Source organism: Schistocerca americana, chromosome 6, assembly GCF_021461395.2.
Source record: "Schistocerca americana isolate TAMUIC-IGC-003095 chromosome 6, iqSchAmer2.1, whole genome shotgun sequence".
Lineage (NCBI taxonomy): Eukaryota > Metazoa > Arthropoda > Insecta > Orthoptera > Acrididae > Schistocerca > Schistocerca americana.
Genome location: NC_060124.1, coordinates 372,143,475 through 372,169,768, shown reverse-complemented (window position 1 = coordinate 372,169,768; position 26,294 = coordinate 372,143,475). Strand labels below are relative to the sequence as shown.

Below are 26,294 nucleotides of genomic sequence, written 5' to 3'. Positions count from 1 at the left end.
ACAATTTTACTGCCGCCAACTTGTATTTCGCGGAAAGACCACAAAGATAAGATAAGAGAGATTAGGGCTCGTACAGAGGCATATAGGCAGTCATTTTTCCCTCGTTCTGTTTGGGACTGGAACAGGGAGAGAAGATGCTAGTTGCGCTACGAGGTACCCTCCGCCACGCACCGTATGGTGGATTGCGGAGTATGTATGTAGATGTAGATGTAGAAGAATTATAACAAAAAAGAATAAGTAGAAGGCATTCCTTATGTTCAAAAACTCACCCATTATCTATCCAGGCCAGCTCATACGTGTACGATTATTGGCATATTTAAGAACATTCCCCAAGCCGATTATCCTGTAGAACTGATCAAGGACTGTAAAAGTGTATCAACTTTTCGTTAATTTTTCTGGAAATAAGGCCTATTCACTAATTTTTAAGGAAATATTCAGTTTAATTAAGTGGTAAATCAAGTCAGTTGGTGATCTGAGGTATCTTCTGTTAGTAAATTGCCAGTTTAAATTCGCATAATAATGTACCATGCTACATATCGGAATAATTTTCCAACAGCCAGTCTAATTATATGATTAAACAGGTACGTCGCGCTACTTACGTCGACGGTGACGCCGGCGAGCTGGAAGAGGTACCTGGGCGGCGAGTCCCTGGGCACGAAGCGGTAGAACTCGTGGCCGTCCTTGTACCACTTGACGGAGTAGAGCGCCTCGCCCTGCAGGTCGAACTCGCACTCGAGGCCGGCGTCCCCGTGCAGCAGCACGTGGGGCGGGACGCGCACCTCCAGCAGCCGCAGGCACCGACCGCCCCCTGCGCACCCACACAGCTGCCTCAGGCTAATTCTCGGTACGTGCTGTATGAGAATTACTGACAGTGCCTGTCATACCAGCGGGCATAGTTTGTTGCCACCCATACCTGGCAATGAACAACATTCACACTCCAGGAACTCCTTTCAAAAGACAGTTAAAGATACATCTTCTGAGGCAACAGTAAACGGTAATAACTACCACTGTCCCTGTACAGACTCCTTACCCCTTTACATCCTTCTTTGCAATCACATTTTCCTAATTTCCAAGCGTTGTTAGCAAGTGTAGCGTCCTTAAATTTCCCTTCCCCAGAATTATATCAGAAAATATATAGTTTCTACATCTATAAATTCTTGTATATCTGCCACTATCGTTATTGTTACTATTATCATTATTATTATTGGAAGCATGAGCGGTAGAACTACTGCCAGTATTAGCTTTATTAGCTCTTGCTCGATACTGTTTATTTACAATGTCTCTGCCGACACTCTAATCATTTTACTACCATTTGTCGTTTTAAAATTATTCCTCTTTATTAAGTAACTAAGAGGTAAAAAAGGTACTGTTTGTGTCAAATCCTGGTGTGATGTAAGAGGAGGCCTGAAAGTCCTAATCAGATCAGGTTAAATAAATAAATGAACAATGTAATATCGAAAAATCCTGGACAGGACACCGTAGTTAGTGTCAAGGAAAGTTTTCGATTTTTGACGATAACTATCATTTAGTCAAGCCTAATGCATATTAGGAACCCATCGACACCAGTGGCTATCACTTCATTAATGGAAACATTGAAGTATTGTGTAAATCGATTTATATGTAAATGAGTTTGTATGCTACTGATTCTTTCCATTTGGTTAGAATAAACGTGAAGTCGAATACATAAAAACGTAACTATATAAACTATATAATGTTACTAGCTGACAAATCTGGCGTTTTCCAGGTACTGATTTTGCCAAATTTCTATTAGAAACGAAAACAAAGAATGAACCGTGTTTCTAGTAAGTTATCGAAAAATTTCATCTCCAAATATTCCTGAAAACAACTTTGAAATTATGAAACAGATGTGCGAAGAAATATGCACAATTTACAAATGTACAAGTACAGTATCCAAATTAAGAAATATTACCTCGGACAGTTTCTATACGATTGCGTAACTGCTTCGCGTGTTTACAACCCAGTAAACATGTCAATGACAATGGCTCTTCACAGCTCTATAGCTGGCTATTCTTTTCGCCTACAGCCGTTTGCGCTTCTCCATTGAAAGCTGCAAAAGCGCGTCAGGTGTCAGCGATTTCCTTAACATGACTCGACTCTAGGAGTGTCTTCGTAGTAAAGAATAAATTTATTGAAACTTCATGGATAGTGAGGCGATTTGTATCTCACTGTTTATAACGTCTTATCTCCTCAGCTATGTAAGGTAGGAGGTTCTTAATCCCACAGCGATTGTTGCCTGACAGTAAAGAATATGAGTAGCAAGTTTGGTTGAACTCGCTCCAGTGGTTTAGGAGGAGATTTGGAATACTCTTTCTCTCTCTCTCTCTCTCACACACACACACAGACACACACACACACACACACACACACACACACACGCACACACACGCACTTAGACTCAGATACATACATCCAAATATACCTTTTTATATGTTTCTGATGGTTCAGATGGCTCTAAGCACTATGGGACTTAATATCTGAGGAGGTCACCAGGCCCCTAGACTTAGAACTACTTAAACCTAACTAACGTAAGGACATCACACACATCCATGTCCGACTCAGGATTCGAACCTGCGTCCGCAGCAGCAGCGCGGTACCGGACTGAAGAGCCTAGAACCACTATGCCACAGCGACCGGCTTTATATGTATGGAATTACAAAACTTTTTCATTACACTTTTTTACATTTACGTAAAAAATACTTGTAAAGCGAATTCAAATGTTTTAGTTGCCAGCAACGTAAAAGATGAACGTCTTTGCCTACATTTGTAATCTCTCAGTTCCCTCTCCCTTGGTGGGAGGAGATGATGCAAAGCCGGACGTGTATATGCAGACGTAGCAAGTAGTTGGAATTTTATAGCTCATGTTAGCAGATGGGAATTATATTACTGTAGAAATTGAATGATTGTTGTGAACCAGGTCTTTAACTGTTCAAAAACATACAGAAGCTAAAATGAATGACATATCATTATTAATAGTTTACGTCAACCATAGAATTATTATGACTCTGGAAGGTTCCAGATTTATTTGTGCAGGAATACCTCAAAGCAGCATTAATACCCTGTAGAAGACAACGAAGCCAGCATACAAACAGCTATGTTCCAGTTTCATAATTTATCATTGTGTGAATGACTACTTTCAGTTTTAAGCTAAATGACAAGCATCGGTGAAAAATGATGCGTAATTAGAAGTATGATTACTATCGAAAGAACAACTTGTTTTTTAGGTAAGAACCTAGATACGACTATCTCTAATTGCCAGTGTAACGACCGATAGACGTGTTCCACTTCCTAAGCCGCTGCATAGCCAAGGGCGCTAACGTATGTCCATGAGGTGTCCGGAGGTAGAAGGTTCGAATTCTCGTGGTGGAAGAAACAAACGCCCTCAGTATTCGGCCTCAAGGGAATGAGAGGTGGAGGCGTAAAGTTTCCCATCACCCGACTTTGAGCTGACGGTCAGGTTTAAACTCCAAATATGTTCGCAATATTTCACGGATGAGTGTAAGTAAAGCTATTGATGTAGGTCCGTCCATCGGACGGAGAGGTTAAACTGTTGTAAACAGTATCACTGCTGATTAACATAACTACACTCATGCTCACAAATTATGGATAATTGCAGAATCTGATGCCACACAACGTGGCACTACACAAAACTGGTGCTAATAGTATAAGCACATAGGCAACAAACACAACACAGATCTGTAAGTCCACGGTGTTGGTGATAAGATGAGAAAACCGTTCCGAAACACATGTGCTACAAAACACCACTGTTTCCTGCGCATGTACCCCGACATCAATATGGGATATGATCACCATGCACACGTACATAGGCCGCACAACAGGTTGGCATACTGTGGGCCAGGTGGTCGAGCAACTGCTGTGGTATAGCCTCCTATTCTTGCACCAGTGCCTGTCGGAGCTCCTGAAGTGTCGTAGGGGTCTGAAGACGTGCAGCGATACGTCGACCGAGAGCGTCCCAGACGTGGTCGATGGGGTTTAGGTCTGGAGAACAGGCAGATCATTCGCTTGATATCTTCTGTTTCGAGGTACTCCTCCACGATGGCAGCTCGGTGGGGCCGTGCGTTATCGGCCATCAGGAGGAAGGTGGGACCAACTGCACCCCTGAAAAGGCGGAGATAATGGTGCAAAATGACGTCCCGATACACCTGACCTGTTACAGTTCCTCTGTCAAAGACATGCAGGGGTGTACGTGCATCAATCATAATACCACCTCACACCATCAAACCACGACCACTATACAGGTCCCTTTCAAGGACGTTAAGGGGTTGGTATCTGGTTCCTGGTTCACACCAGATGGAAACCCGGCGAAAATCACTGTTGAGACTATACCTGGTCTCGTCCGTGAACATAACCTGGGGCCACTGTTCCGATGACAATGTACTGTGTTCTTGACACCAGGCTTTACGGGCTCTCCTGTGACCAGGCGTCAATGGAACGCATCTCAGGTCTCCTCTGGGCGAATAAACCATGTCTGTTCAGTCGTCTGTAGATTGTGTGTCTGGAGACAACTGTTCCAGTGGCTGCGGTAAGGTCCCGAGCAAGACTGCCTGTAGTACTCCCTAGGCGTCTGCGGGCACTGATGGTGAGATATCGGTCTTCTTGTGGTGTTGTACACTGTGGACGTCCCGTACTGTAGCGCCTGGACTCGTTTCCTGTATGCTGGAATCGTTGCCATAATCTAGAGATCACACTTTGTGGCACACGGAGGGCCCGTGCTACGCCCTCCTGTGTTTGACCAGCCTCCAGTCGACCTAGTATTTACCCCTCATACCGTCATCAACATGTGTTATTTGAGCCATTTTCAACACAATAACCATTAGCACGTCTGAAAACGTCTGCACACTTCCTCGCTGCACCGTACTCTGACATGCACCAACACACCTCTGCGTATGTGGACTGCTGCCAGCACCACCGTGCGACGACCGCAGGTGAAATGCGCCGCATGGTCATACCCCGAGCTGATTTAAACCCGCAAACCGCCCATCACAGGGTTGTTTCATCATGTACCAGCATTATCCTTAATTTATGAGCATGAGTGTAGTTACAAATTGCATAAGGGAGTGTTATGATTATGCATGATCCAATCACATTAATGTGACCACCTTGAATGTTCGACGTCAACGTGCATTAACCACTCAAAGACTTGCACTAGAGGGTATATAAAGCGTATCGGGGGTCGGGGGGAAATAGTGCAGCGAGGAAAAGGGAAGATTTATGTGACGCCCAAAAGAGCGTGATCGTTGAATTTCGGGTAAAGGGTGGAAGAATTTTCGAAACTGCTAAGTTTGTAAATTGTTCACGTGTCGCCGTGGCTAAAGTACACCATGCATGGCAAAAGCGCACTATTCAAAGCTGGCGGCGAGGCAACTGTGGTGCGCCAGGGGCCATAGATGACACGCGTGAGTAATGGAAGCAGAGATGGTATGGACGAATAGACGTGCAACTGTTGATTAATTGACCGCCCAGGTGAACCAGAGGGGTTGCCAGCAGCGTCTCCTCAACGACCTTTCAGGGAACGTTATTGCGTATGGGCTTCCACAGCAGGCCCCTGATACAGGCATCCATGCTGACTGGTGTTCATCAGCGACGGAGGCCGAAATTTGCATGCCAGTATCGGAACTGGACGTCCACTGCATAACGACTGGTGGTCTTTTCAGACGAATCACATTTATGATCCAACGTTCAGATGGAGACGCCCTGCAAGGATCGTCGGAAGGGTCCATGCCGAAGGAGGTAGTGTTGTTGTCTGGGGAACGTTTCCGTGACATTCTCTGCGTGATCTCATCACCCTGGGAGGCAAAATGGATCGACACAAGTGTGAAGGAAGGAAAATACATAATATCACTGCAGAAACACCTTATAGAAAGCTTGCTGCTTATCATTTACTTTGCTTCCAATGTATACTATATTATTTACAGAACGTCACTGCAGTAACACTCTGTAATAAACTGGTTGCTTTATTTGTTTATTTTAATTTTAATCATTTCTCTTTCTATATAAATAGTAAGTAATGGAACGTCAGAATTGTAAATTTCTACTGTGACATCTAGGTTTGTATCGAAATATCTCTGAAAGTGGAAGTGTTTTATCATTGTTGTAACTGTGATATCGCTATCTTTGTATACATACTTCCATGTGATGAAACTTCTTGGTGTGTGAGTGGTGCTTTAGATTATGTGTATACATATATCGGGTGATCAATAAGTCAGTATAAATTTGAAAACTTAATAAACCACGGAATAATGTAAATAGAGAGGCAAAAATTGACACACGTGCTTGGAATGACATGGGGTTTTATTAGAACAAAAAAAAAAAAAAATATTGCTAGACGCGTGAAAGATCTCTTGCGCGCGTCGTTTGGTGATGATCGTGTGCTCAGCCGCCACTTTCGTCATGCTTGGCCTCCCAGGTCCCCAGACCACAGTCCGTGCGATTATTGGCTGTGGAGTTACCTGAAGTCGCAAGTGTATCGTGATCGACCGACATTTCTAGGGATGCTGAAAGACAACATCCGACGCCAATGCCTCACCATAACTCCGGACATGCTGTACAGTGCTGTTCACAACGTTATTCCTCGACTACAGCTATTGTTGAGCAATTATGGTAGACATATTGAGCATTTCCTGTAAAGAGTATCATCTTTACTTTGTATTACTTTGTTATGCTAATTATTGCTATTCTGATCAGATGAAGGGCCATCTGTCGGAAATTTATTGAAATTTTGTATTTTTTTGGTTCTTATAAAACCCCATGTCATTCCAAGCATGTGTGTCAATTTGTACCTCTCTATCTACATTATTACGTGATTTATTCTCTTTTCAAATTTATACTGACTTTTTGATCACCCGGTATGTAAAGAAAATGCTTCATACGTTCTTCTCTGTTGCATGAACACAAGCAGTCAGCACCGGAACGACTCGATGTAAGTAACCATACATCTTCACTTTTTATGATTTATTTACATCTTTTAAAGTCGTTGTGGGGCAGTTAGACAATGTCTCACATCTTGTTTTGGTTGCAGGGCACCACTAACCCATGAAAATTTCATCATTTGGGAAAACAAAAAGTGAAAGCTAATGAGAACTGTATCTTAGTGTGAAAAAGCTGTCTGATGATGAACCTGTCGCTTAGAAACCGGTATCGGTGCTATTTAAATAAATAAATAGCATTATAAAAAGTCTCTGGGGACTGGTATCTTCTCTGCAATACTCAACCTATATTTTTTACACGGCCACGGACTCAGAATGCCAGTTTTCGACAAAACAGCATTAAGCTTACCTAGCCAGATATTTTTCTTAAACAAAGGAAAAATTCGGAGTAGGTATTAAAATCCATGGAGAAGAAATAAAAACTTTGAGGTTCGCCGATGACATTGTAATTCTATCAGAGACAGCAAAGGACTTGGAAGAGCAGTTGAACGGGATGGACAGTGTCTTGAAAGGAGGATATAAGATGAACATCAACACAAGCAAAACGAGGATAATGGAATGTAGTCGAATTAAGTCGGGTGATGCTGAGGGAATTAGATTAGGAAATGAGACACTTAAAGTAGTAAAGGAGTTTTGTTATTTGGGGAGGAAAATAACTTATGATGGTCGAAGTAGAGAAGATATAAAATGTAGACTGGCAATGGCAAGGAAAGCGTTTCTGAAGAAGAGAAATTTGTTAACATCGAGTATAGATTTAAGTGTCAGGAAGTCGTTTCTGAAAGTATTTGTATGGACTGTAGCCATGTATGGAAGTGAAACATGGACGATAAATAGTTTGTACAAGAAGAGAAAAGAAGCTTTCGAAATGTGGTGCTACAGAAGAATGCTGAAGATTAGATGGGTAGATCACATAACTAATGATGAAGTATTGAATAGAATTGGGGAGACGAGGAGTATGTGGCACAACTTGACAAAAAGAAGGGACCGGTTGGTAGGACATGTTCTGAGGCATCAAGGGATCACAAATTTAGCATTGGAGGCAGCGTGGAGGGTAAAAATCGTAGAGGGAGACCAAGAGATGAATACACTAAGCAGATTCAGGAGGATGTGGGTTGCAGTAAGTACTAGGAGATGAAGAAGCTTGCACAGGATAGGGTAGCATGGAGAGGTGCATCAAACCAGTCTCAGGACTGAAGACCACAACAACAACAGCCAGATACTGAGAAACGTTCGTTCTTTTAAAAGCTGCAAAAGAAACCTGACGCAGGCCAACCACAACATCAAATATAACAGGGAATGCCTGTCTACACAGGTAACACCATACTATATAAAAATGAAGATTAATTATGAGTACAGTACCGCCAAAATAGCTAAAGCAAAATGTGAAATCATGTGGCTCAAGACACAGGTAAAAATGCAGTACAAAAGGAAAGATCTTCTCAACAAGCAACTGTATAGTCTACGCTTGCAACTTGGAAACTGCCTCTCCAACCTACAATTCTCCTTATTGCATCTACTAAGCTTGAATGAGATGCTGCAAATTAAATTCCAGGAAATCTAATACTTTAGCCTCCAAAGTAAATAAAATAATAACAAGACAATTCAAAAACAGCAATTCACACAGAAACAATGACCTAAACGTTCTAAACTGTATCAGCCCCAAACTTTCTAAGAGGAAAGCATTTATAGTTAAAGCGGATAAAAGTAACTGTGCAGTCATAATGTATGAAAATTACTATGTTAACAAAACCATAGAATTCTTCAGTAGTAACAACATAACCGAGTTAGATTTTCATCACACTTCTAAATTCAGCCCAAAATTAAGAAAACACTCAAGAATTGTAATTTCCACCTAAGTGGGAAGTGTGTGCCAGCATTTCCATGAACTCCACTGCATCTCGTCTCCAATTGTTAACTCTAGGAACAGCCCTTCATATAGATTAAATAACAAACTGCTTGCTCTGCTAAATATCCACTATACTTCTGAAAACAAATTCTCTATTATTAACTCATTGACAATGTTAGAGATGTGTATATCCTACTGACAGCCAAATTTTCATCACTTGGCATAGTGAACCTATATACTGACACCCCTACAGAGGACACCATAAACATAATCAGGGACAATCTATTCAGACATAAAAAAAAGCATGGCAGAGATCTGTGAGCTCACTGAATTACTTACCTTGGTAATATCATACAGTCACTTCAGTTTTAATAACAAAATATACAAATAGAAAGATGGGTTGGCACCAGAAGCAGCCTAGCTGGGATGTTGGCAGATGTTTACATAAAACACTTCAAGTAGACATTTTTTGAAGTTAACAGTCACATCAACAGCAAAATCAAGCACCGTTTATGATACAACTGATGACACATTGACGACAAATCAGACCAGCATGCAGAAGAACATTAAATTCACAGTTGAACATGAGACCAAGAACAGCATTAATTTCATAGACATATAAATCACCAACAAAAACCCTACATATATTTTTGAGATTTATAGAAAACCAGCTTCCACTGAAGTGTGTATCAACAGTTCATCTTGTCATCCAAACCAAAATACGATGGAATATTTTAGATCCACGTTGAATTACCTGTACAAAATCTACTTGAGCCAGTCAAAAAGAAAAATAAATCAATATTATTAAAACCATAGCCTCATACAATGGCTACAGTCCTCTGATGATAGGCAAACTATTTAAAAAATTCGAAAACCATCAGACAACACAGCAGCACACCAGACAACCAAACAGTTAATACAAGATGCAGTAGAAAACAGCAGAAAATTTATTGCATTACTTTTCTTATGGAGAATATCCTACAAAATAAGCAATCCATTTAAAAACAAAAACATTATTTTAGAAAGAAATATGACTCGGCCTAACAACCCAGAAGATTTTAACTTTAGTGGCAATGGCCGCGAAAGCCTGCAGACTTACATTAAGATAAGCTTCCACACAAACAACAAACTTCAGAAAACAGTAACTCACAATTTAAAGATTAGTAACCTCCTACAGAAAAATCAGACATATGCAAAGTTGTTAAAATTGCCCCTCCTGCTATAAAGAACAAATTGGGAGAAGTTTTGAGACTTGGTTCATAGGGCATGCAGCTGCCATACCTTTGAAAAACATATCAAAATCGACGTTTTCCACGAACACAACTATTAACAATCATGGAATAAAGAGCCTTGAAGACCACGCCACGTATTGCATCATACTGAGAAAGATATCTCTATGAATTTGTTTGAAGAAATTGAAATATATGTACATAAACGCAAATCACCACAAAATCTTTCAATGAACAGACCGAGTTAGCCAGTGCAGCCTTTTATCAAAATGTCGCCCACCTGCTTTCCAGTTTAGGATAAACACTACTCCTCTTAAAAATAACAGCATGCATATTTATTTATGTACATCCATCCCTTACCATTTACTTTGCTCCAAATATATACCATAATATTCACATTATATGTCCGCTGTTATAATATTAATTTGTGTACTTTAATCGCTTATCATTTACTTTGATTCCACGGTATACCATAATATTTACACAATATCACTGCAGTAACACTTTATAACAAACTGTCTGATTTATTTGTTTATCTTAATTTAATCAGTTCTCTTTTATTGTAAAAAGTAAGTAATGGAACGTCCGTAATTTGTGAATTTCTCCTGTGGCATCTATCCGGTATGTATCAAAATATCTCTGAGAGTGATACTGCCATCTTTATATACATACCTCTATGTGGCGAATCTTTTCGGTGTGTGAGTGGTGCTTTAAATTATGTGTGTACATATATATAAAGTTCTTCATACAATCTTTGCTGGTGCGTTAACATAAACAGTCAGCATCAGAATGTATTGGCGCTGATGTTTCAACGTAAGAAACCAAAACATCTTCACTTTTAATAATTTTTTCACATCCTTTAAAATCATTGTGAAGCACAATTACAGTTAGACATTACCTCATATCTTGTTTCGGTCATAGGGCATCACTGTCCCAAGGAAATTTCATCGTTTCGGAGAACAAAACGTCAAAGCTAATGTAAAATATATCTTAGAGTGAACAAGCCGTCTGATGAAGAACTTGTCGGTTGGAAACCGGTAACGCCGCTTTTTAAATAAATAAACAGCATTATACAGATTGGATGGTTGCTGTTATCTTCTCTGTAAGAGTCAAATAGCAAAGAAGGAAGGTTGGGTCTAACCTCCCGTCGACATCGAGAATGAAGAAGGAAATCGGCCGTAATCATCCATGCAGTTGCCTAGAGCGACTTAGGGAAATCACGAAAAACGTTAATATGGATGGGCAGACGCGAGTTTAAGCCTTGACACAAGTATGTATCTATCTTTGGGGATCATGTCCACCCCTACACGCAGGTTATTTTGCCTCGGCACAATGACATCTACCAGAAGGACAATGTAAAGTGTCACACGGCTCACAGTGCATGTGTGTGGATCGAGGGGCATCGGGTTGAGTTTTCCATACTCCCATGGTCTCGAAACTCCCAGGAAATGTGGGAGCATCTCGATCGGGCTGTTTGCACCATTGATCTTCGACATAGAAACTTAGCGCAGCTGACCACTGGTATGGAGTTGGCAAGGCTCTGCGTACCAGTCGGTACCTTCCAGAACTTCCCTGGCTCTCTTCCTGCACACTTCGCTGCGGTTAGCACTACAGAAGGTAGTTATTCAAGCTTTCGACAAATAACATCACCACCACCACTATAATTTTTAGCATAAACTCCTGTCACAATTATGACCTGGGTTGACCTTCTTCCGCAGTCCGGAACCGCGGGACTGCTTCGGTCGCAGGTTCGAATCCTGCCTCGGGCATGGATGTGTGTGATGTCCTTAGGTTAGTTAGGTTTAATTAGTTCTAAGTTCTAGGCGACTGATGACCTCAGAAGTTAAGTCGCTTAGTGCTCAGAGCCGTTTGACCTTCTTCCTTCCCGCCACCATTGTAATCAATGATCCAAAGACTGCGTTTGACTGACGTACACTGATCAGAATCCCCTACACTTTAAACAATTAGCCGCCGTGTCCCATGGAAGGGATATGCAAGTGATACGACATAATACGTTAGAGCTGGCACACACGACATTGGTCCACGCGATACTCGTGTTCCTAGTGGAGTAATACAAGCTACGCGAACAATGGGGGCCTAACACTTAAGCAGTCACTTCTCTATCTCAGTGCGATCTTGAAATATCTGGAAAGAATGAAGTGTTGCTTATCATTATTTGACGTTTAGCACACGGAAAAAGGAAGAGAAGCATTGCGTGCACCAGTAGAGTGTTATCATTACCGAACATAATTCGGCTGTGGTTTCTTATGAACTATTACATGTACACAGGTTCCATGAGTTATACAGAATGTGTCCAGACGGTTTTTACATTTTCGTGACAGGATTCAAATCTACTTGTAGACTCCCTTGCCTTGTTCTTTACAACAATGTGAGTAATAGTAACCATGTGACTAAGAGAAAAAAGACCATTACAAATGATTTATTTTAATTAAAACCACCTAGGAAGGACTTTATTCAAACTAGTGCCTATTTAATTATTGATTTCATATTAACAAAGCTGCAGAAGTGTTCATACATAAACTAAATTTCCAAACAGAGTGTGCTATTCAGTTCGAATGATATCCAGATTAAACGTTTGGTGAATAAGAAATGAGGTTTGTCATAAACATGTTATAGGAATGGCACTGTATGTTGAGTACGGATAGGAAATGAGTATGAACAATAGTAAAAAGCCCATATCGATGACGAGGAGGATCTAGACGCCTGTTCCTCGTCTCCATCTAGTAGAAGGAACGGTAATTTTGCTCTCAAAGAGTTTTCTCGACTTTAACGAAGTTTCTTGTGATGAGACAGCGTAGACTGAATTAACACCCAGTCACCTTCGTCAGCTGATGGCTCCTTGTCTGTCTCATTACGGGGATATTAGTTTTCATTTCCAACAGTTCGGCTAACGTAAGACAAAATATCAACCGAATGAAACATTACAAAAAAGTAGACAGAAATACGTCTATTCCAAGAGAATTATCGCATAAAATACTGTCAATATATTACCAGATCTCGCCTTACCAATGACACCACCTATAGAAAAAGAGGAAGCACTCAAATTTCTGGACGAATTACATTAGATGTACAGAAACCCTGCCAGGATTGCCTAAAATAAAGAAACACATAAATTATCCGACCACTGCGCAGAGTAGACAAGACAACTAAAAAAAAACTGACATGGCATATGAACCTGAGCGTAGGATTAAATTAAGTACACATTTTGTAACACTTAGCTACTGAACGGAGGAGAGGAAACTGTAAATGAGTAGCGTAGAAGACGCTCCAATATCGAAGATACAGCACTTAATATCAACACAGTAAAACAGAAATAAATGTTTGTGCAATAAAATATAAATTAAAATGTTATTGTAACAATAAAGGCCGACCGCTGTGGCCGAGTGGTTCTAGGCGCTTCAGTCCGGAACCGAGTTGCTGCTACAGTCACATGTTCGAATCCTGCCTCGGGCATGGATGTGTGTGATGTCCTTAGGTTGGATAGGTTTAAGTAGCTCTAAGTCTAGCGGACTGGTGACCGCATATGTAAAGTCTCATAGTGCTGAGAGACATTTGAACCAAATTTGTAACAATAAAGAAATAAGCGTACACCATTTAGTTGAACAGAGTAATAAGATCTTGTCAAAAAGTTTGAAGGGAATGGAAAGATTAATAGAAAAATTGCTTTGTCGGCAGCACTCGTATTTGTTTCTTTGTTTCTCTTTGGTGGGGTATATTGTTGTTATATAAGTAGTGGCTTTTGTCGACAGCCTGGACGAAAACTTTATCTTAGAACAGACTTTTTACATAAACGATGTACTACACAGTCGTACGATACTGCGCGACTAGCTCTCCGTGTTGCCTCAGGTGAAATGACAGCGCCACACATCTGTGCTATTTCTGTCCTCTCGATATGAAGCAGTTTTGCTGTTTTAACTACGTATGTTGTCCGCCTCAGTAGCTGCGGGCTCAACGGGGCAGATTGACAACCGAAAGGGCCCGGGTCCCATTCCAGATGGGGCTGGAGATTTCCTCCGCTCAGAGATTGGTTGTTGTGTTGTCCTGCACTCCGTACTGTCGTAAGTGATAGGAAAATCGCCAGCATGGCGTCATATGACAAGTCTAAGCCTATGTAATTTCGTACCAGGGAACGGCTTGATCCTAATAAATATTCTGAATTTTTTGAACACTCTGTCGTATCATATTTTCATGACGTATCATATTTCCACTGTTGAGATGGCCGTATGGGCACGTCCCGAAAGCTAATAATAATATAAAGAACTATGTATGTCACTGTGTTTTCCACTAGTGCATGTAGCTACCGAATCCTACCACTTCCTTTATCACATTTCATACAGCGTGTTGTAGCTCTTCACTTGGAATCACGCCTTATAACTTCAGGCACTAGACGCACAAGCTGCTGAACTGATCTAAACTACAAAGGTCTGCATCGTGCTGTGAGCCACACGAATAAATTAAATAAATCATTGTAACTGTCATAACTATCGTCATCATCACCAGAATTATCCTTCATTACAAGTGACACCAAAATTACTACAAAATATGGAAAAAATGATAAATTTACGAAATTATCGAACCCAGAAAAAAAAAAAACGTCGGAGCAAGATCACGTAAGGCAGACATAACTTTGCACTTGGCACATGTCTACAACGCCCTATAACGTAAAAGAATCAATGTTTAAGGATAGTAATTTCAACAGAGTTTTAAAAGGAAATGAAGAAACAGAAAAAAGAAGTAAGGTTATGAAGACAAGAGGCAATAAGACAGCAGCAAAAAGTTTCAAATACGTACGTAAGTAGCACACAAATGCATGAAAACATATTAATAATTACGGGTGGGATCAAAACCGTGATCTCAGTATAGCAGAAACAAATATGAGGGATTCATCCTAAAAGCGTTACCCATGTTCAATCGGGCGAAACTTCAAAAACTTGGGAGGCAAATTTACTTAACGTAAGATACAAAGGACTCATAAGAAGAATAAATAAAACAACGCTAATAAACCACGTCATTCAGTGAATTAGATTAAAAAATAATATACTAAAAGCAACAGACGAGCTTTGCTTTTTGAGCTGTGAAATAACTAACGATGGTCGAAGTAGACAGAGAATTAAATGCAGAGTGGAAATAACAAGGAAATCGTTCCTGGAAACAAGGTATATCGGGTGGTTATAATTTGCCTGCTTAACACGTTATAACGCGGAAACGAATTACCGTACGGGAACCAAACTTCCGTAGCATTAATGTCAAGGACACGAGGAAGAGAAATAATGCAGAATCAATTCAACTGAAACAATTTTAATATGCTGCTACGGTACATCATACCATTACCTACCGGTGCCTTTGCTGCTGCAAAAGGGGTCAATATGGTGCCCATCAGTGTCCAGAAGAGTCTGAAAGAGCAGGATTGCATTCTACACAGCCGAACGAAGCATGTCCGTAGGTATGCTGGCTGCCTCTCTAAGTATGCTGCGCTTCAGATCAGTACATGTGTGAATGTTCCCCTGCTAAACCCTGCCCTTCAGGCAGCCCCACAACCAGAAATCATAGGGAATGAGATCAGGTGATCGTGCCCGCCGAGCATTCGGAAACGATCGGCTGATAATTCGATCGTTTCCAAATGTGTCTCGGAGAAGCAGGTGAACTTTACGAGCGATGTGCTGTGGAGCCCCATCTTGCATGGAAAGTGTTGAGTTCAATGCGCCTCTCTCCTGCACGTCGGGTATGACATGCTGGCGAAGCATATCGTGTTAATGCTGGCCAGTCACACTGCACGTCTTTGATCCTCGAGCGCCAACCTGTTCAAAAAAGAATGAGCCAATGACGAAAGTAGCCGTGAAGCGACACCAAACAGTAATACGTTCTCCATACAGAGAAGCTCCATGCACAGTGACTGGCGATGAAGATCCCCACACTCGGCAGTTCTGTGTGTTCACCCTCATCCGCCAGAGAAAAATGAACTTCGTCTGTCCATAGGATGGTTCAGGGCCAGCCCTCATCAACTTCAGTCCTTGCGAGAATGTGGAGAGCGAAGTCAACACGTCGTTGTGCCCCCTGTGGTGCAAGCTGCTGTACGATATGGATCTTGTACAGATACTATTTGAGAATGATCCGCAACACCTTCCGTACAGTGAGCGATGGGACCTTCAACTGTCATCACACAGCAAGCGTGCTGCCTGAGGATCGGGAATTGTGCGCAACGTTGTCTGCCATAGCAACAGCGATTTCATGAACCACCTGTGGTGCAACCGGTCGTCGGCCTCCTGCTGGAGCGACGCCCAGTTCTCCAGTTCATTTGAACTTTTTCATCACGCTCCGCGCAGCAGATGGATAAATAGGACTCTTCCGTACTCCTTTCAGCTGCAGCATTACTGTTGTTTTGATAATAGAGGTTCAACAATAATGTTCTTCTCCTTTTATCCAAGCTCATGTCGACACGTCAAAAAGTGCGCTGCGACTAGTGAGGTATGCGAGACTATGAATCACGATGACTGACAACGGTACCTGGTGGCCATAGTTGGAACTGGACGGTGGCGCTGTGACGCATAGTAATCATGCACCCAATACTCTGGACATTAATGCTGGCAAGTTTGGTACTCGTATGGTAATTAGTTTCCGTGTTATAACGTGTTAAATAGGGAAAGTTTAATTATAACCACCCTGCACTTTATCATCTAAAGGAAATTTAAGTATCTTTTCTGAAATTAATTGGAAGAACGGCCTTGTGTGGAAGTGAAACGTGAACAAAAAGCAGTTCAGTTCAGAAGAGAATGGACATGTGCTGCTGCAGGAAATCGCAAAAGATTAGATGTGTAGATCGAGTAACAAATGTGGAGGTACTGAATCACGCTGGGGAGAAAAGACAGTTTGGCACAAACTGACTAAAAGATGGGAATGGTTCGTAGGATACCTAAGGCATCAAGGAAGGAAGAGAGCACTAATGCTTGATAACAGTATTAATATTCAGGTGGATGTAGGTTGCTCTAGCGATAGATAATATTTCACCAGAATTTCTGAAATCACTGGGGTAAGTGGCAACAAAACAACTATTAACGATGGTGTGTAGAACGTATCAGTCTGGCGACATACCACCTGACTTTCGGAAAATTATCATCCGCACATTTCCGAGGACGTCAAGAGCTGACAAGTGCGAGAACTATCGCACAATCTGCTTAACAGCTCATGCATCCACGTTGCTTACAAGATTAATATACAGAAGAACGGAAAAGGAAATTGAGGATGGGGTAGATGACGATCAGTTTGGCTTTAGGAAAGATAAAGGCACGAGAGAGGCAATTCTGACATTGCGGTTAATAATGGAAGCAAGACTAAAGAAAAATCAAGACACGTTCATACGATTTGTTGACCCGGAAAAAGCGTTCGACATTGTAAAATGGTGCAAGATTTTCGAAATTCTGAAAACAGTGGGGGGTAAGCTATCAGGAGAGACGGGTCATATAAGCCGGCCGCTGTGGCCGATCGGTTTTAGGCGCTTCATTCCGAAACCGCGCTGTTGCTACGGTCGCAGGTTCGAATCCTGCCTCGGGCATGGATGTGTGTGATGTCCTTAGGTTAGTTAGGTTTAAGTAGTTGTAAGTCTAGGGGACTGATGACCTCAGATGTTAAGTTCCATAGTGCTTAGAGCGATCTGAAACATTTGATCAGGTCATATACAATATGTACAACAGCCAAGAGGGAATAATAAGAGTTGACGACCAAGAACAAAGTGCTCATATTGAAAAGAGTGTAAGACAAGGATGTATCCTTTCGCGTCTTCTGTTCAATCGAGGAAGCAATGATGGAAATAAACGAAAGGTTCAGGAGTGGAATTAAAATTCAAGGTGAAAGGATATCAATGATACGATTCGCTGATGACATTGCTATCTTGCATGAAAGTGAAGAAGAATTACATGATATTCTGAATGGAATGAACAATCTAATGAGTACAGAATATGGATCGACAGTAAATCGAAGAAAGACGAAAGTAATGAGTAGTTGTGGAAATGAGAACAGCGAGAAAGACAGCGGGACTGATGGTCACGAAGTAGATGAAGTTAAGAAATTCTGCTACCTAGGCAGTAAAATAATCAATGGCGGATGGAGCAAGGAGGATATCAAAAGAAGACTAGCATTGGCAGAAAGGGCATTGCTGGCCAGGAGAAGTCTTGTAATATCAAATAGATTCTGGGAAAACCGGAACAGAAGATAACCGAAGCGTTTGAGATGTGGTGCTACAAACGACTGTTGAAAATTAGGTGGACTGATAAGCTAAGGAATGAGGAGATTCTGCGCAGAATCGGAGAGGAAAGAAATATGTGGAAAACACTGATAAGGAGGAGGGACAGGATGATAGGACAATTGTTAAGACATGAGGGAATGACTTCCATGGTAGTAGAGGGAACTGTAAAGGGCAAAAACTGTGGAGGAAGACAGAGATTGGAATACATCCAGCAAATAGTTGAGGACGTAGGTTGCAAGTATTACTCTGAGATAAAAGTGGTTGGCACAGGAGAGGTATTCGTGGTGGGCCGCATCAAACCATCTTACGCAGAGATGAAGAGGCTTGAAAGGGCATACTAACTTGCAGGGCTCCATCGAAGCAACATTCGAACTTAATACCACAGCAACACTGTCAGCGACAAGAAGAACGGATCTGAAGAGAGAACTTAGTCTCTGGCACGTTTCCGCATTGAAAATATTCCAAACAAACGTAGAACATAAACAGACTGTAGAACAGTTAGAAGAAAAAAAACTGAATAAAACAAACAATATTGGATCATACACAAAGCTAACTTACTTGCTTAGAAGTTGTTATTAAGTGGTCTGTAACGGAAAAGATGAAAAGTATGTCGAATCTTGCAGTAAGCGGAAACTACATAAACGGACTCGAAATACCAGAGATACAATGTAATGAAGCACTTATCGAAAGGTTTATATGTGGCAAAGTTCAATTTGTAATTTGTATTTCTTTGGAGGAATGGTGGTTATCTGATAAGACTTCGTTCTTTGCTCCATTCGGTGAGACCAGATCACATAATCGAGGCAGATACGCTTATGATAACCTACAATTTGTTTGATATAGTGTCTGCCACAACGATTAGTTTGCGTTGAATTGAACGTGATGTATTAGAAACGCTTTGATGTCGGACTGCTCGCGCAAAAATAAGAAAATGTAAATAGAAACGTAACTCCGAAAATCCTTTGTTTTTCAGATATTAAGGACAGTATACGACCAAAGCGTTTGAGAATAAAATCCGAGAACCGCAGTTCGTAACAAGTACTTATAATTTACTTCTTCAGACAATCGAGTGACGTTACCGTTACAAGACATACTGCTGATTCACTTACAGTATCATCAGTGCAGAAGAGTCAGAATATTCTATATTGGGGTGGCACACAAGACCTGGAGTTTTTTTTTAACATTTTGGTTCCCACAAAAATAAACAGGAACGGAACAGCGAATAGCTTACTCTCCATTGTTGTTTACTTCTTCCTAAAGAGCAGTTTCGTGCATCGACGATAGAAATCACCTGGTTTACACTCGAAAAAATCGTCCAGACGAGCCTTCAGTTCCACGTCATTATTAAGCGAAACCCCACGCAAAGCATCCGAGAGATATCAGAACAAATGGAAGTTAAAATGGTTCAGTTGGATCTGAGCACTATGGGACTTAACATTGAGGTCATCAGTCCCCTAGAACTTAGAACTACTTAAACCTAACTATCCTAAGGACATCACACACGTCCATGGCCGAGGAAGGATTCGAACCTGCGACTGTAGCAGTCGCGCGATTCCGACTGAAGCGCCTAGAACCGCTCGGCCACCGCGGTCGGCAAATGGAAGTCCGAAAGCGCCAAGTCGGGAGTGAACCGTGTCGTGTCGACAGGTCGCGGTACGTTTTCCGCATGTCATCTTTGCCACTTGCGGAGGGCGTGCCTTTTTGACGTAAGCAAGTGGCAGTGTGAGGAGTGAGTTGGACTCGCATCAAGCGGCGGAGTAGGAAGGGCACTTCAGGCACGGCGTGTAGTGATTTGGGCCGTGCGATTTCTCTGTCCGACGACCGGACTTCGGTATTCCACTTTGGATCTCGCGTCCGAGAATAAGCTTTCATCCTGGCGGCTCCGGAGGACACGAAGCGGCCGAAGCTAGTCCTACTGCGGAAGTCCATGGTTGCGGCGCCTAGGTTAAGAGGGAAGCGTGCCGTCTTAGAACTACGGTGAGTTACCTTACTTGTGTTGGTGACAGGGTGAGGTTCTCAAAATGTTCCTTTCTATTGTCTTTCCCAGTGCCTCGCCATCTGCTTATGGGCCGCACCCGCCTTCACGGCTGATAGAATTCTAAAAATACTGCCTCACTCTTCGTGTTTGCTTAAGCCCGGTCGTGGGTACGTTGAGTGCGGCAAGAGGCCTGCACGTGTGTGTACCAACTGCTTATTGTACCAGGGTAAATTGTGATTTTCTATAATTAGGACGTACTGTGTTTTTACCTTCTTGTATATAATAGTTTTGTGGACTTTGGTTTGAGTTACCTCATTTATTGTTCTGAGTGACTTTGGTACCTGCTGATTAACTTGATAATTCCGATAGAAAAGGGTTCATGCCAATTTCTTGGTATTTAAAGTACTATCTGCTAATATAATTGCCAGCAGTGTGCATCCATTCAAATCTTATTGATTTTCCGTCCCGTGCGGCGGCGCCTTGCTACCCTTAACCACTGGGAGTTTTTTTGAAACTTAATTGCGATAGGCTGGCGAATCTTTGTTCAGTAATAAGGCTCCGATCTTTTTTTTGCTATTAGTACTTGAGGGCATGGTTTCTGCCCTTTCATTGATATGTGGGTGTGTAATTACGCTCGTAGCCATATTATGTTCAGTCCCATGATTGAGGGATTAAAGATCACTTATGATTTGATTATTTCTTGAACTTAAAGATCCTTTTTCTTGGCAGGTAACAGTAACCGTTACTAGTGCCATGCGCAGAACTGTCTCGATTATTTGTGAGCGCTGCCTCTTGATAAGCAGTATGTGTATTGGGTATTGAACCGGGGACCTAGAAACGATGGAGAGGCTTCGTCTCGCCGTAGCCCTCAGTGGCTCACTACCTCACAACAGGCCACAGCAGTCCACCCACCTCACCACAGATGCACACCGAACCCGGGGTTATTGTGCGGTTCGGCCGTCAGTGCCCCCCCCCCCCCTGCCCCTCATACCAGGCGAGTGTAGCCTCAGTGTTTGTGTGGTAGAGTAATTATGGTGTGCGTATATGTGGAGACAGTGTTTGTCCGGCAATTGCCGACATAGAGTAACTGAGGCAGAATAAGGGGAACCAGCCTGCATTCGCTGAGGCAGATGGAAAACCGCCTTAAAAACCATCCACATGCAGGCCAGCACGCCGGAACTCGACACTAATCCACCGCACGGATTCGTGCCGGGGACCGGCAGGCCTTCCCGCTCGGGAAGCAGCGCGTCAGACTACTCGCGTAGCCAAAAAAAAATTGCTTGAGGCAACATCGTACCTGTCGTAGTGTTTTAAAAATTATGTAATTTTTGAAATGTATGTGTGTGTCCTTTTGGGAAATTGAATATGAATATTAAGCTCATTGCTTTAGTAAGGTTTCATTCCATTAGTCAGTAATGTTGTGGAACATTCTGTGATACCAAGAAATTGTAAATCAGTTAACAGGCTGTCAGAGAATACGACAAAGTGAACAGCCAAATTGTTTGTGACACAAATTCTTCTTGTTTTACCTCGCGGGGTAGCCGCGCGTTCTGAGGCGCCTTGTCACGAACCGCGCGGCTCCCCCCGTCGGAGGTTCGAGTCCTCCCTCGAGCATACGTGTGCGTGTCGTCCTTAGCGTAAGTTAGTTTGAGTTAGATTAAGGGAAGTCGGAACAATCCATCTCCTCCATGTTAATTTTAGTAAACGGAAGGAACATTTTTTCTAAAACCATTAAACATATTGCTCTAAAATTTGGAATACATGTTCAGTGAATATTTTTCTACAAAGTTATAATGCCATGTTAAGATATATATATTGGCTTTTGTTTTACAATTTTTTTAAACAGATGCTTATTTTTTCCCTAAAATTTTGCACTTTTTCCTCTATAACTCTTGAATTATACAAATTTGTTTAGAATTTGTTATAAAAATGAAGGAAAAGAAGTAAAAAATATTGTGTATAAATTTCATTGATATACTGTTAGCAGTTTTTGAGAAAATGTTGCTCAAAGATGAAAATATTTAAGTTACAGGAAATGGCTTACAAAGTTTTTTAATACATTCCTGCCCCATATGATGGATTATCAGCATCCTCTTCTTTTTCCAGTGTTAGTTTCCTTTTCACTGGTCTTTTCTTCCCTTTTGCTGCATGTTGTAGGCTTTTTGTCTCTTCTTCCTGCATCTCTTAGTCTTTCGTCATCAATTAGGCGCATTGTGAAAATGATGTTCCGTCCTGGTTGGAAATCTAAACTTTTCAGCACATCACATTTGATAATGTTTCCTTCATTGTATGTTGCCACTGCATCATACACTCCAAAATGCAATGCTTTTATCTGCACAACCACTCTTTTGGGAATCCTAATCCAAATTAAATTATTTACACTTTCATTTGGATTTTGTGTTTTCCCATGTAAACACTTTTCCAACAAACTTGGCTGTGATAAATCTCTGAATATGGGCTTAATTACATCAATTACAGCATCTGGCAAACTGTTTTTATGGGCATATTCCTTTCCTGATTGGTACTTACACCGTGAGTCATCACCTGTGGGGCACAGTGCATGTTGTGGGTGCTCATTTGTGCTCAATGTTTCTTGGTTCAAATGGCTCTGAGCACTATGGGACTTAACATCTGCGGTCATCAGTCCCTTAGAACTTAGAACTACTTAAACCTAACTAACCTAAGGACATTGCACACATCCATGCCCGAGGCAGGATTCGAATCTGCGACCGTAGCGGTCACGCGGTTCCATACTGAAGCGCCTAGAACCGTCAATGCTTCTTGTATTTTGCCTAATTGCACACCCATAATACCTCTGCAATCTATCAATTGCTTCATCTGTCAATCTTCCTCATCCTCCAAGAGTCTTACCATCACTGAGCTTCTGGAATCGTAATGTCTGCTTTAATTTGTGCAAGTGTGCCCACATCCGCTTCTGCACATGTCCAATGCACTTCCGTTTTTTAGCGTGAATTTCATTGCCATAAGCTTTGAGTTCCTCTGCACCTTTATAGCCTTTAGAATCACCATCTCCTAGATAGTTAGTATATCGTACATTATACCACTCCTGTGATCTGGAAAAAAATGCTTTCACTCCGTCTATTTCCATCGCTCCAATCGTGCCGTGAAAGTTTGCTTCACAACTTTCACTATGTTCGTCCTTGGTATTGCCCTTACATCTACATTGTTTTGAGATAATAGCAACATCAATTACATTGCAACTGTCTCCACTGGGAGCTGTCACAACTCCATTTAGAGATTTATGACCCCTACGTTGCCGTGATCCATCTAAAGCAACAGTTAAATCTCTAGAATTCCCATTATCTGTCACAGCTTCTTCAACTGCTTTCTTCATTGTTGCTTGAGAAATATCTTCAGCAGAAGATTCCACCAATTCATTATTGGTGGTTTTGGCAAGTTCATAATTCCACATAACATTGTTCCTGCTGCACTGCCCTTGGCAGTGCAACGCAAGCCATACACTAGCCTAACATTTATATCATACACCTTCTTTCCGCTATTACCACAACGAGGAATACTTCTGCAGCACATTTGTTACACTTCAATAAAATTTTACATGTGAAACCAATGTGTGAAGTTATTTTCAATTCCAGTCCTCTTTCTTTGCAAACTTGGCATAATATATTTCAAAATATTAGAGAGCAAGGTAATGTTAATTATTTCATTCACATCATTACTGTCACTTTCATAGTTTTCAAACTTTTTTTTGCTGTCACAAAGTTTCTTCCTGGAAGATGTTCTATCACATTCATTTGGAGTAGTCGGTGAAGCAGTCTGAGGAGCATCTCCCTTCGAAACAACAAAAGATTTCTTCTTCCACTCAGCTGTCGTTTCAAAGTAAAAATACTATATCAAATTTTTTCTACGTTATTCTGTCACATATGCTTGTACTAAAATAAATTTCTGTGTCCTAATAATTACATAGTATTTCATTATGGGAATTGAAGCTTAATGATAAGTGATTAACTCTCACGGAACTGCAACGAATTTGCCTCTGTGATGTGGGTTGTTGAAAGTATTTGCTTTCATAACTGTGATAGTTAAATGCAAAGCTCGTGTGTTGTCTTTGAACACAGACATTGTCATAACCATATGGAACATTTTGGTTCTCCCATGTTTTTAACAGTACAATGTGGGTCAGTGTGGCAGGGTGTTAAAGTCTTGCCTGAATGCGAAGTAAACACTGCGGCACATGTTCGGGGATGTGAAAATTCAGGAAATTTGATCACTCTTGGGTCTTGTTCTTAACATGTTTTTTAATTAATTGTTGAAAGCTTACAGGCAAATTTACCTTAATTGGTTTGGCTGATCTTTTAAGCGTACGTTGTTCAATACATATTTTGGTCACGAATAGTGTTCAAACCTTATTTGGGCCTAGATCTCTCTCTCCTAGACAACCTCATGCAATATCTGTATACCAGGGAGAATACGGAGGATGCGGCACCGTGTCCCAGTCAAACTTCTGAATTGCTTCGATGGCGATGTGAAGGCGTTGTCATGTTGCAGAAGATCGTCACGTCGCCGATCAGATCATTTTCTACATCTACATCTACATCTATACTCCGCGAGCCACCTTACGGTGTGTGGCGGAGGGTACTTATTGTACCACTATCTGATCCCCCCTTCCCTGTTCCATTCACGAATTGTGCGTGGGAAGAACGACTGCTTGTAAGTCTCCGTATTTGCTCTGATTTCTCGGATCTTTTCGTTGTGATCATTACGCGAGATATATGTGGGCGGTAGTAATATGTTGCCCATCTCTTCCCGGAATGTGCTCTCTCGTAATTTCGATAATAAACCTCTCCGTATTGCGTAACGCCTTTCTTGAAGTGTCCGCCACTGGAGCTTGTTCAGCATCTCCGTAACGCTCTCGCGCTGACTAAATGTCCCCATGACGAATCGCGCTGCTTTTCGCTGGATCATGTCTATCTCTTCTATTAATCCAACCTGGTAAGGGTCCCATACTGATGAGCAATACTCAAGAATCGGACGAACAAGCGTTTTGTAAGCTACTTCTTTCGTCGATGAGTCACATTTTCTTAGAATTCTTCCTATGAATCTCAACCTGGCGCCTGCTTTTCCCACTATTTGTTTTATGTGATCATTCCACTTCAGATCGCTCCGGATAGTAACTCCTAAGTATTTTACGGTCGTTACCGCTTCCAATGATTTACCACCTATGGCATAATCGTACTGGAATGGATTTCTGCCCCTATGTATGCGCATTATATTACATTTATCTACGTTTAGGGAAAGCTGCCAGCTGTCGCACCATGCATTAATCCTCTGCAGGTCCTCCTGGAGTACGTACGAGTCTTCTGATGTTGCTACTTTCTTGTAGACAACCGTGTCATCTGCAAATAGCCTCACGGAGCTACCGATGTTGTCAACTAAGTCATTTATGTATATTGTAAACAATAAAGGTCCTATCACGCTTCCCTGCGGTACTCCCGAAATTACCTCAACATCTGCAGATTTTGAACCGTTAAGAATGACATGTTGTGTTCTTTCTTCTAGGAAATCCTGAATCCAATCACAAACCTGGTCCGATATTCCGTAAGCTCGTATTTTTTTCACTAAACGTAAGTGAGGAACCGTATGAAATGCCTTCCTGAAGTCCAGGAGTACGGCATCAATCTGCTCGCCAGTGTCTACGGCACTGTGAATTTCTTGGGCAAATAGGGCGAGCTGAGTTTCACATGATCTCTGTTTGCGGAATCCATGTTGGTTATGATGAAGGAGATTTGTATTATCTAAGAACGTCATAATACGAGAACACAAAACATGTTCCATTATTCTACAACAGATTGACGTAAGCGAAATAGGCCTATAATTATTCGCATCTGATTTATGACCCTTCTTGAAAATGGGAACGACCTGCGCTTTCTTCCAGTCGCTAGGTACTTTACGTTCTTCCAGCGATCTACGATAAATTGCTGATAGAAAGGGGGCAAGTTCTTTAGCATAATCACTGTAGAATCTTAAGGGTATCTCG

At 41.6% G+C, this 26,294-nt stretch overlaps 1 protein-coding gene across 1 annotated transcript in view; it reads right to left on the bottom strand.

Annotated features, from left to right (window-relative positions):
* Window positions 1-26,294, bottom strand: part of LOC124619722 — a 190,367-nt gene that overhangs the window by 86,525 nt on the left and 77,548 nt on the right. Inside the window, exon 2 of the mRNA XM_047146286.1 lies at window positions 600-808. Within this exon, the coding sequence (XP_047002242.1) occupies window positions 600-808 (209 nt within the window). The remainder of the gene's footprint in view (window positions 1-599; window positions 809-26,294) is intronic.